At 34.2% G+C, this 12,922-nt stretch overlaps 2 protein-coding genes across 5 annotated transcripts in view; one reads left to right on the forward strand and one right to left on the reverse strand.

Moving 5' to 3' along the window:
- LOC117102875 (nucleobindin-2-like) overlaps positions 1-3,690 on the forward strand; it is a 20,047-nt gene extending 16,357 nt beyond the window's left edge. For 3 of the 4 annotated variants that reach the window (XM_033243314.1, XM_033243312.1, XM_033243315.1), the window contains one exon: positions 1,177-3,690. In XM_033243314.1, coding sequence (XP_033099205.1) covers positions 1,177-1,599 — 423 coding nt within the window. In that variant the 3' untranslated portion in view covers positions 1,600-3,690. The remainder of the gene's footprint in view (positions 1-1,176) is intronic. The other variant, XM_033243317.1, reaches the window with a different exon arrangement.
- Positions 3,691-7,872: 4,182 nt separating this feature from the next.
- The window catches only part of LOC117102891, a 37,833-nt gene continuing 32,783 nt past the window's right edge, over positions 7,873-12,922 (reverse strand). Inside the window, exons 16-18 of the mRNA XM_033243342.1 lie at positions 12,556-12,793; positions 12,067-12,234; positions 7,873-11,432 (exon numbers count right to left, since the gene is read on the reverse strand). Of these exons, the coding sequence (XP_033099233.1) occupies positions 11,231-11,432; positions 12,067-12,234; positions 12,556-12,793 (608 nt within the window). The 3' untranslated portion in view covers positions 7,873-11,230. The remainder of the gene's footprint in view (positions 11,433-12,066; positions 12,235-12,555; positions 12,794-12,922) is intronic.

A 12,922-nucleotide genomic window follows, 5' to 3' on the forward strand; every position in this document is an offset into this window, starting at 1 on the left:
GGTGGGGGGGGGGAGGTAATTGCTCTTTCAACAGACAAGCATGGACTTCCATCTTCCAATGACAAAAACTAAACATATTAATTTGCCGATCCAAAGATTGCCGATCCAAAGATTGCCATTCATTCTCTCCCCATGAATGATTTTGTCCCGCTACCCTGACAAAAGTCCCCCGTTGGCAAATTTCTGGAGCCACCACTGCCTAGCATTACATCTGGAGTTTTATTCTCTAGATGTATTTGTGATCCTCTTGTCAAGACCATTTTGATTGGAGAGGTTTTTTTTTTAAATTTTTATCAATATTCTGCTAATATCAAAAGAAATGTTATTAATTGGTAGAGCAATCATTTTTCCTAAGCATGGACTATTTATCATTGAGTTCACGTCAACCTTACCTTATCTCACCCAATATTACTTTGGCTGCTATTGGTGTTGACATCACTATGCTATTGGATTATTAACTATTTCAGATAAAGTTTTTTTAATTTAAATTAATCCCACATTCTTCACAACGTCTTTAAATTGTTTTTGTAAATATTTTCATTACGCTTCCAATATCATTTAAAAAACAGTGCATAAAACTCTGTAATTCTATATTGGATTATGCTACTGAAATGTATTCCTGGTAAAATATGTTGTAAATTAAATTAAATTAAATAAATTTCACATCGTTATTTATTTACTATTCAGACAACAATATCTTGGGACTAACAGAATTCTTGGGCCCACCTAAACCAAACTTAACTTCATGCTTTACTATATACATGTAAAATAAAATTGTATACACACCAAGATATTTTGTGAGCATGCACAATTAGCTTTAATGCTTGGTTTTATTTTGTAGTACTTTTTTTTACAGTGTTTATGCAATGAAGAATTTGAAAAGTTCTGAAATTTAATTTTGTTTGGGTTTTTTTTAATTTTTTATTAATATTTAAAAATAACATGTTCATATACTGTAAAACCTAAACAATATAAATTGTAGTTGTTTTCATACCTGTGTGATTGTTATTGTGATCTATTTTGTCATAATATTTTGGATGTGATAATATAATATCTTGTTTTAAAAGTCATTAGCATGTCATTTTGTATTGTAGTCATTCATTAAATGGTTAAAATATAGTGTTATTGGATAATGTGTTATTGGGAATTAAATATTATTTCCATTGTTTTTTAAAGGAACAGGCTCAACAACCAATAGTAAATCAAGAAGCTCTAAAATTACAACAAGAAGCTAAAATAAATGCAGTCAATGCTAACCAGGCGCAAATCCCCCAAGCCAATCAAGTACCACCACAAGGCAATCAAATCCCCCAGGCCAATCAGGTCCCACCACAACAAGGTAATGAAGTCCCCATGGCTGCAGGGCAACAACCACCGGCCGTACAACAACCGCAGGCCGGGCAACCACCACAGGCAGGGCAACAACCAGAGGCTGGGCAACCACCACAGGCAGGGCAACCACCACAGGCAGGGCAACCACCACAGGCCGGGCAACCACCACAGGCTGGGCAACCACCACAGGCTGGGCAACCACCACAAGCAGGGCAACCACCACAAGCAGGGCAACCACCACAGGCTGGGCAACCACCACAAGCCTAACCGCAAGACACAGCAGCACAGAAAGTAGTGCATGATGATGGTGAAAAACAGTAAAAAGGGACATTCTGAACTTTGGATAACATTAATTGGTGCAATTAAGCATAATAGACAAATGAAAAAGAATTAAATACAGTACAAGTTTATTTTTCTATTTCCTATACATGTACCAATTCTAAATTATAATGCCTGGAATTCCTTAAATCATCTACATAAAGTCATGATGGTATGGTATATGGTTAGACTATAATGTTGAAAATAGCTGATATTCTTTAATGAAAAATGATTTCTGCAATATTAAACTTGTTTGTCTGCACATTTTGTTTGTATTATTGATTATTTGACTAATAGGGCTAATAATAGGGGTTTATGGTCATGTGATTTATCATAATTTTAAGTATTATGCAATTACCTTGAGGAGAATGTGGGACCACCCATGGAGTATACCAACTTGACCTCATAGCTCAGTTGAACTCTGAACATCTGAGAGTCTTGTTTTTAATTTCAATATAGAACATATATATTAATTCTTGAGGTTATTCTGCTAGTTCATTAATTTTGCAATTTTTGTCAGCTACACTACAACCTACTCTTATTATTTTTAAAAATTTTTGTACAGTATTTGAAAATCATTGCAGTATACATTTCTGGTTATTTAAATGTTCAAAAGTACTGTACAGTTATTAAAAGTGACAATACAATTTTTGTGAAGAGTTGTCTTACTTTCAAAATTGTTAATGTATGGATTCATTGAATGATATTTTTATCTGGACGCCTTTCACCGACCGACTGTTAGCCGAAGTTTGGTCCTGAAGGATTTAAAAATAAGCATCTTTCTACCAATCTACAGCTTTAAAATGTTAATAATTTAACAATTAATTGCTAATTATTGTAAATTCCCTAATATATTAAAAATTACAATTTTTGCCCATATATGGTCACAGTTTTAGTCACTTCTGGTACAGTTTTTAGCATATTTGTTCTTTGTGATAAATACTGTATTTTCTCATTTTAAATAAGCCCACCTCCTAATTTATGCACAATTTTACATACTAATCTTTCCTCAGGCAAAAAATCAATGATTGGCTTTAAAACAGCCATGCAATGCCTTTTGCTTTGAAAAGGAGGTATCTGGGTACAGTATAAGCTTATACCAGAGGAAATATACAGTGGTAGATACTGTAAGTTAAACTTTTCACTATGTTAATATATTAAAAGGAAAAAAAAGGATTGCAAGGATGATTTTTTTTGCAGTCTGACAGTGCCATTTCTGGGCTTCTAATAAAGGTGCCTATTCTAAAAAAAAATGTCATCACCTCAGCCTCAATCATGGTGGGCCTGAGGTGGGCGTGGCCTTTATTTGGTACCTACACTTTTTCCTCATAGAATATAGTGCCCCCAACATCATTAAACGAATCTTCCGGAAATGGGTTCTTCCAACTTGGGACCCCTGAGTATGTTATAACATATAGGCAGGTAACAGGTGTCTAATGCCCATATTTAGTCAATATGTGCCTGTTTATGGTCATGATGTGATGTCATCATGACCATATTTAGGCTTGTCACATGTTTTTTGTCAAATTAAATTTATATTCTAGACTTTGTTTAAAAATGTCTTGAGTATGTGTGGTTTCAAAAGGAATGTTTAATTTATGTCTTTAAAGGAATATAATTTTAGTACGTATTGCATTTGTCATTTACTTATTATGCACAAAGAATTAAACTTTTTGGCACATATGATGCATATTAATCGCATGATGATAAACATGTTAACTGTCAACTACTAGTATTTGTATTACAATGCAAGTGTGGGCCACCAGGAAGGTTCTCATGGTGTATTTTCAATTAAAAATGCTGACACCTTGTCAACTCAACAATAAAATGTGGCAGTAATCATAACATGGTAAACACTTTTTTGTTGAAAGATTTACTACCAACTTTTTAAGTGCTAATACTGTTTGTAGATTCTAACTTCTAATAAATGATTATACAGTACACAGTACTGTATTTATCATTTAAAAATTCTGGTTGATAGTAAAGACTGTCTTGTATTTTTTATGGAAATAAAAGTGCTAGAAAACCAAGTATCTAATTAAATGTCTTTATTAAACTCTGGAATTTTTTATTGTCATAATTTACCTCTGAAGAACTGGCATAAATGATTAATATTGAGCTAGTAAACATAAAATATTTTAAACACATATTCATTATAGCTGAGCTGTGGTTTGTTTGGTTAGGATGCTAGCCTTCCAGTCCCAATGTCTTGTGTTCAATTCAGGGGGAAAAGTTTCAGGATTCTCAAAATTAAAAACTGGAGCTGTTAAGCATCTTTCACTTAGTATGAAAATATTGCAATAGCATGCTGGTATGCTTATCAACAAGCACTATTTCATTGTGTTAAAATTACCTTAAGGTTGTTGTAATTTAACGCCTTTATCAATGAAACATACAGTAGAGTGCCGTATCACTAGATACACACAAAAAATGTGTAAAACTGTATTCTATTTGTGTAGCTGAACTGGGCTTCAGTTTCCAAGAGGAGCCCAATTGCACTTAATAGTTATGTCGGCTCAGGGCCAGCTATTTTCAACAATCAGTAAATTTTAAGTCGGTCCAATGGCGACCTAAATTTGGTCTGCGATACGAGACCTGGGTCAAATCATATTTGACAACTTGTACCATAACATTTCCTGTCATGCAATTCATCGATCTGGAGCAAAGGAGGAAGTGCGACTCTGAGCTGACTTGAAATACTAACAGTGAATGGAACAGTCATTTTTAAGTCAGTTGTAATCAACAACTGTGATTGGGCTGAAGAGATCTGAGAATCATATGATAGACTTTTATTCACTCCCCAAAGCCTTATAAAGAGATTGCAGTTTAGAAAAGCATAATACAGTAGTATATTAAAAAATATGTACTAAATTGTGCAACAAAAACACTTGGAATACCGTTGCAAAGCACAACTGCAACATTAGTGATGAACCCACGAGCGACTTGTGCGAATATAAGGTATTTGTCTACATCGAAAAAAAGGTATTTGTCTACATCAGGATTCAAACCGAAGCGCCTCCAATTATTTGTTTGCTCTACCAACTGATGATCGATGAGGCCTAGCTGGAGCAATTAAAAAATTCAATCACAATAACTAAATATTTTAGATCATATATTTATTATGTGACTACTGAATACACAAAAATATTTTTTTGCACAGTAAAGGAATATAATGCAAATTGCTTAAGAAAATGTTCTTCCAAAAAATATCCTGAACATATTATTTGAGCACAGATAGCACCAGCTTCCGAGCAAACAATCTGATCTGGTTGTTAATATTGGCAAGGGGGCATGACCTCTCTCCCACCAGCTATCAATGAGGATGAGTATCGTAATAGCGTTTCTTAAGGGTCCTATACTTCCGTAGCATATACAGAGCTTCTAATTCTTTACAGACATACTCTCCTCTTGCTATGAGTTCCTCAATTTTCTCGGCATCGTCAACATCCTTGTTCTTCATGAAGGCAGCATGGCAACGCTTCCGGAAATACTCTTCACCCTTTGGATATTCTTTACCAAGATGAATTAACTACAAAACAAAAAAAAACAAAAAAAACAAAACATGTTTTGATGAAGTAATGTGATTACAAAATTAATCAAGACATTTACAGTAACAGAAGCATTAAAGCATTTCTTAATCATAAATTAAGTGTACGCTATTAATTAATTATAAACTTCCTCATCCAACATTCTTATAGTTATATATCATTGACATGCTCCCATAAAATATATTGGGCTTTTGCGATTTACTCGCCAGACATAATATATTTTCCTCTCAAAATTAAATAAAACGATTAGCAACAGACTATTGAATTCTTTAACACGACGCCTCAAACAGTGGACGATATCAAAACCAAACCAACTCAAATTTGCATGGAAAATCGCTAGAGAAATAGGTGTGCAGTATTGTAACCAATACTGCTTAATACATAAGTAGTATAAGAGATGGGACAAGGCCTAATATTCTGCAAACATTGTGCGGAAGATCAGTCCTTTTTTTCTGAAATGCGCAGACGGAATTCTAAGCCTAATTTTTGTGCAGTGGAAAAATTCCTGTGAAAGCCTTATTTTACAGTCTGCATGTTATGTCTTTATTTCAAATAAAACTTACATTTTTGTACAACTGTTTTACAGCATATCTTAGTTGGGTAGCTGTTGCCATATTTTCAGTCAAGCTGCTTTACTGTGCTCAACATCGTCCTTAGAATTTACTCTGCATGCAGTGTACTCTTGTACTTTAGTAGCAGGCCTAAGTACATCTAGCCTAGGCCTTATCTCCTAAACAAGAACAAAAATAACTCGGACAGTTAAATAGCATATCTTGTGTACAATTTGAGACTTTTGCACAATTTGCAAATTGTGCAAGCTCTTCCTTGCACAATTCGCAAACTCTGCAAGGCTCAATGAAAATATTAGACTCCTATATAGTAATTTATGCAATTCTTTATTATTATTTATTCCCACGCACACATCACCTGCAGTAGGCCTATCTTTTATCAATGAAAATTCTCTGATCGCTTAAAAAAATATTGAAATTGCCGTATATCATTATCAAATACGTTAATATCAATATCAATAAATAAATTTAAATGTCACATTTTACGATACATGCTAAAAGAAACCTTGCACAGTTTGCATACTGCAAGCACAGTCTGAAACGACTTTGAAACAAAATCAGCTAGTTCAAAATGTGCAATTGTCAAAAGGAACAAATTGTGCGAAACACACATACACTCACTGAACCATTAAATTTTGAATAGGCTTCTAACAGGTAACAGAGAATTACTGTTGAAGGCGAAATTACGCCTATTGTTAACCGCTCTACTAGTACTACTAGGCTTCTATTCTAAACTACTAAAACAAGGCCAGTATTATAGAAAATGTGTTTAAACTTTTCAAAGCTAGGTCGCCTAGCCTATGTGATCAGACCAAGGTTAGGACTAGTCCTTGAATTAAGGGCATAGCTAGGCCTAGGCCCTAGTTTGTAGGCTACCTGGCTATTCGCCAGGCGCAAGCCAAGCCAAGGCCCAAGGAGTTGGCCTAGGACTAGGTAGGCCTACTACTAGGCCTAGGCCTAGTCTAGGCCTAACTATCCTCCTAGACCTGGCCTGCCTATCCATAATACTTAAGGTACAAGCAAAATATAAAAATATTAAGTCTACTAAATAGACAATTTAATCCAATTCAGTTAGCATAACGTACCAGAAAACAACAATTTTTAATTAACAATCGGTAACAAGCGCAAGGTCAACAAAATTGAAAGATATCATTAATCATGTTTTGTCGTCGTCCGTCCAGTAGTTATAGCGCCGCCAGGCGACGCTATGTAAAGGAGAACAGTGCGCGAACAGTTTCCTTAAGAAGTGGGGGTTGCCTTAGAGGACAAGTCCTCCAATTTCATCCGTTCAGGCAACTTTTGGATTAGCATTATGCATCACAAAGTCTAGTCTAGTCACCATATATACAACATAAATATATTATACAGTATTATATTTTTACATATGAACGACTTTTGTAAAGTCGTTAGTGAAATAATAATATTAATAATAATAATAGGTCTAATACATTCTACAGAGGTGAAGATAAAGCAAGAGTTGGAATTTAAAACTAAACAACTTGAGTTTGAGAAAATGAAATTTGAAATGGGAACAGGCCAGAATGGATTTTGAGACTCGGGAAAGACGAGCGATGCTTGATTTAATAGAGTCCTTGCTCGTGACAAAAATTCTACAGTTTAAAAAATAAATCAAACATAGGAACAATGTAATTATGGCAAGGTTTAAATGTTATTATTTCACAACTTGCCAATTAGTAATGCATTAAGTACAAAAAGGTAGACCTACCTAAATAACCAAGGATAGGTCGAAAAATGGTTTTCTCTAAATAGTGTTTTTAAAGTCAATATCGTATTTGTTGTTCTTTTTATTTATTGTACTGTAACACACATAGAACATCCAGCTAGCCACATGGACAAAGATGATCGAACGCTCAGTTGAGCATTATTTTACATTTTTTATTTTATTTTACATTTCTTTCCAATTTTTGTATTGTATATCATTATTGTATTGTTTACAATTATTGTATAAATGTCATTTAAATTGAATTGAACATGTATTATTTAAGAATTGTACATATATTTTTTTTAGTACTGATAATGCTCTCTCCATATTAACAAGGTAACTAATTTCTCTACGACTTGAGCAAAAAGAGAAAACAGAAATGAAACATTTCTAAAAACAATTTTTATTTTGTAAAAATGACAATGAAAACAAAGAATTTTTACATGTTCAATAAATAAAACAATTCACTGCCACACCAGTAGCCAAGCGGAAGATAACTTGTTAATAATTATATACAAACAATTTGTACAAGATACATACGTAAAATAATACCAATATTTTTCTCTACATATTAAAGAAGATACTGCCACCCAATAAGTCAACCCTCATAAATCAAGGATGAATATTTTAATAGTTCATTTAAAAGAACTTTCAATAAGTCAAAAGATCGAATAAAAATTAGTTTCAATGAATTTTGAATATTTAAAAACTGGGGAGAAGGCAGCGTAAACAGCGGTGGCACCAGAAATTTGCCAACAAGGGGTCAGACACAGGGGTTGGAACCAAGGGGTGCTGACCAGAGCCTTGGTTGACGGCCCAGAATAAAACCATCCCTGGTAGGTTCACTAGGGTTTTTATGGGTTGTTATCGCCCAAAATGTTCCTTTAGACCACAATATTAGGGATTGGCAAACAAAATAACGTTATTTGGATATCGATCTGAAAAACTACTCGTGCATCGGACGATAGGGGGTTCAGGCATGTCCGACGGGAGGGCAAATTCCCCCTGCTGCCCCTCCCCCACTGGCGCCACCACTAAGCGTAACGTCCCCCAGTTTTTAAATATTCGAAAAGCTTTATCTTATTATCTGTTCCCAATTACTACTTCAACCACCCCTTCTGTGTCTTTCAAAAAAATTCAGTTGTACAACACATCAAGAATGTTTCCCACTTGAGCCCATGGCTGGCTACACAGACAATGGCAGGCTTAAGTGCCCCTTTTGCAGTCTGTACATGCAAAGGCTATGTGCTACTTCACAGCCAATGAGCTAATCACAGGATAGGAGGCAATAGATATTATATTTTTATTCAAAGGATAAATACAGAGTACTAAAAAATGTGCTGTGTATGTGTGCAGTACACTGATTAATACCTGCACAGTAATAAAATAAGAGCAACAGAGAGCATTGAGCAACAATTTTTCAACCATTGCAATCTGACAAACATTAAAAAGTAGGCAATGTCTATAGTTACACCAGTCTTGAAAGAATTCTTAACTGTGATTGGGTGTTATTGAATGCATGGGCTGGATAAGAACAATAACATCCAATCAGAATTAGGCATTCATTGAAGACTGGTGTAGCTATAAACACTGCCTAAAAAAGTATGCACCATGTGTTTCATAAAATAAAACTGCATAAAAAACATATAACCTACTGCAGGCCTATTGTTATAAAACACAGCACCAAAAGGTATGGATGATTATAAATTATGACTACTAGTCAGTTCACCATTGAAAATTATTGTGCAATATCTTTAACAATATTACTCCCACTTCAATACATAAAAAGTTACTTCATAATGCCTTCCACAATATCCACACAGCTCTAGTGCAATATCCACAAAAACTTGCACCTTGATTTTTATGTTTATCATAAATTTTTGGTACTTCTCAGTACTTTGTTATATTTTTTTGTACACAATACTTAACAATAAGCACCATGTGAAACAAATGCAATGTATACATTTTAGAGTGTACATGCTGGTATATATAGCAATAAAGCATTTACCTAATCTTCATCAATTGGTAAAGTTTTCAAAAATCTAGATATAAATCATTTTGACCTGTTCTAACAGTATGATATGTCATTATAACATGGAAGGTTATGCCTCTCCCAAGATGATTTCTCAACACATGATTTTTAATACTGTGTAAAAAAAATCTATAATGTTTATTATCAAATATCAAGATAAGCCTATTTATACATACTGATACCTGTTTTAGGTATACAATGATATGTTGCCACAACACAGTAGGCTATGCCTCTCGAAAGAACTTTATAGACAAAAACATGATGTACTGCATGAGCTTTGTAATACATCAAACATTAACATAACATCCTTTTGCCTAAGTTTTTAATTTAAATAATTAATTATTTAATCAAAATAATTATGTTATTTTCATCGAATAACACTGCATGATGAAGTATATACCGAAGTCTCAAAGTGTACACGTAATCCCAGCCTCCTCTGTAATTGATATACTTTCGTTAATGCAATTTTATGATCGATGTTACGAGTAGAGCCTTTTCTTTGCAGTTAAAAAGGGCTTGGACGAACTCAATCCTACAAATTTCAACTAAGCACATATGATTAGAGCACAGGGGTGAACCCTTACTCTTCCCCTACTTTTCTAAGAAGGATGTCCTGGTTGATATTTTAAGTGCACATGATTAAATTTGCATATGCCTATGGTTTATAGTAAATTTCAAAGACTTAAAAATTATGGTTTGGATGGTAGAACCAAGTCCTTATACAAATGATGTCATTAACTGTATCGTTGGAGCTCCAGTGAGGTTTTACTATGGTTAAAAATAGTAATTACTCTAATTGTTTTGCATTACCATATATATTTTTTCCCATATTTTCATCACAATACATCCAGGCAGGAATGTTCAGTTTGGAATCAAATTAGATTTTCATCATGGACGGATATAACACAACTTGAGTATGCATAGCCTAAATCACTGGAATGTTTATAACAAGGCAGAATTTAAGGGGACCCTGTTCCCCCACCTAGGTCACGCATCACAAGATACTACTCTTGGTATCTGTGATTGTACAAAGTACTGATAGCAAACACATAGAAACACCTTTAATTTCTGGGAAGCCCTATCAGGAAATCAATTCAATTTTACAATTGCCTCTTAATAATAATAATAATAATAATAATAATAATAATAACAATAATAATAATAATAAATATCAGTATTGTTTAAAGGTTTGCATGGCGAAGTAATAACATATATGTTGAAGCTTGCGATACACCACGTAGGTAGTTCTGAAAAGAACTGTTGTAGTAGAGAAAGTCTTGACGTTCCGAGACTTAAATATAATATCAGAAAAAGAATGCTGTTCAGAAAAGTCTTTTTTAACTTATATTTTGTCTCAGGTTTTATCCCACCCCACCCTCAACTAATAATATATCCAACTATAGTATTTTAATTATATATCAGACAAACCTCTGCATCATACATATATACACCCTCTACCCCAACAAACACACATATTAATATTGCAATAAGTTAACAGACAGAAATAAGGCATTTATGGCATCCTTTATAAAATGGTCTTAGTATGTGCTAAAACTTCTCAAAAGAGCTTAAAATGGTATAAATTTGCCTTATTTACTAGGTCGACACCAGGGCTTTGCCCTTGGTCCCCACTTCCCCTTTAGAAATATATCAAGCCCCCTGTCAGAGAGCTTATCCCCGTTTGGGGAAAATCCTATTGCCACCATTACTAAGAGAAGTCATAAATAGGTTTCTTGGAGTTCTTGTCTTTGGTAACCTCAGATTTTGGTTTCTCTTTGAAGTTGATGTTCCCCTCTTCAAACGTTGATGAAGATATGCGTGTGCTAAATCGATCTCGTCCACGCTCGCGCCGTTTCCGGATAAATGCATGTTTCAACAAATCAGTAGCTGTTGGTCTTTCATTTTGATTTCTGCAACAATTGAATAGAATTGTAAATAATTAATTACATTATTAATAGCAGCTACAGGTTAAAGATGCTAAACATGGATTAATTTTTCAGTCATTAAGATGTCTTATAGAAGTGGAGATGAGTTATACCATATATTTTCGCGTATAAGGCAACCCCAGATTTTGAGAAGAATTTTTGGCATTATTTTATGTCCGGCGTAAAAGACGACCCCCTGTTTTCGAATTCCTTGCTACTTTTTATGGTCTTGATACTGCATCTACCTGGCTAAAAACGGAGCCAAATGTAGGGCTAATCTTCCAAAAAATACTAATTTATTGGCTTTTAAAATTATTGTTTATCAAAATCTTATTTCCACGCATTTAAAATTGCCTTCATTCATACTAAGAGTAGCTTCATTTCAGTAGCAAATCTGCGTGTTATGGACGATCCGCACGATTTAAAAATAAAAAATGTTTATGTGTTTTTTGATCTTAATTTGCTATTTTAAGCATCCTCTTAAACGTGAAAATATACGGTAATGTTATAGCAGATATGAAGACTATATATGATTAGATTAAATTTACAATTTTGATATTGAATATAGTGTATGATATTATAACTATATTATTAACTTTTTGTTTAAAAGCAGACATACCTTAAAAGACACACGCTAACAAAGCTTTTAGCTTCTTTTGAGAACTGTTCAGGCAGTTGAGGCACAGGACCAGAACCTGATCCTATAGAATATATTGCCGTCATAGGAGGCATCTCCGCCCATGGAGGCTTTCGAGTGGCCATTTCAAATACAGTACACCCTATGCTCCTGAAATTTAAAATTCAAAATTATGAGTGCTTATCTCATGTGGTATAATTTAATTGAAATTCTGTAGTAAAGTGATTGAATTCAATTGAATTTTTGCTTTCTTTTATTTTATGTTATTTTCCAATCAATTTTTCTCGTTTTTTTTTTAACCACAACGGCTTGTGTCCTGCTGTAAAGTTATTTCTGTAAATAAATGAATAGAAGATGTTTTCTGATACTGTCTAGCAGATGCAGGAATTTTCAGTGTATTGTATTGTCCTGCTGATAAAAGATAACTATTTATTTACAAAGCATAATTAATTAAAATAAATGATTCTATACCATATGTCAGATTTGGTTCCATGCCCTGTTTCCATGATCACTTCCGGAGCCATCCAGTAGGGTGTTCCTCGCATCGACATCAGAAGACTCTGGCTTTGGCTTAGATTAATGCAAAGGCGCTTGGCACACCCAAAGTCAATCAACTTTATGATACCATTTGACATCAGCATAATATTGGCACCTTTTATGTCCCTGATATAAAGATGACAGGAGCGTTGTGTGCTGAAGAGGAGTCTATCTTCATACAGAGTGCTCAATGCTATAGCAGAGCTTAATATAGAACTGGAGGTCGCTGGAACAGAATGTTGCTACTCGGAGTTTCACGCTATTGCAATCGTCAGGCAACTGATGAAAGGTGAACGTTGTG

The sequence above is a fragment of the Anneissia japonica genome, unplaced genomic scaffold, assembly GCF_011630105.1.
Source record: "Anneissia japonica isolate Jap-2015-1 unplaced genomic scaffold, ASM1163010v1 scaffold597_len517326_cov190, whole genome shotgun sequence".
In the NCBI taxonomy this organism is placed as follows: domain Eukaryota; kingdom Metazoa; phylum Echinodermata; class Crinoidea; order Comatulida; family Comatulidae; genus Anneissia; species Anneissia japonica.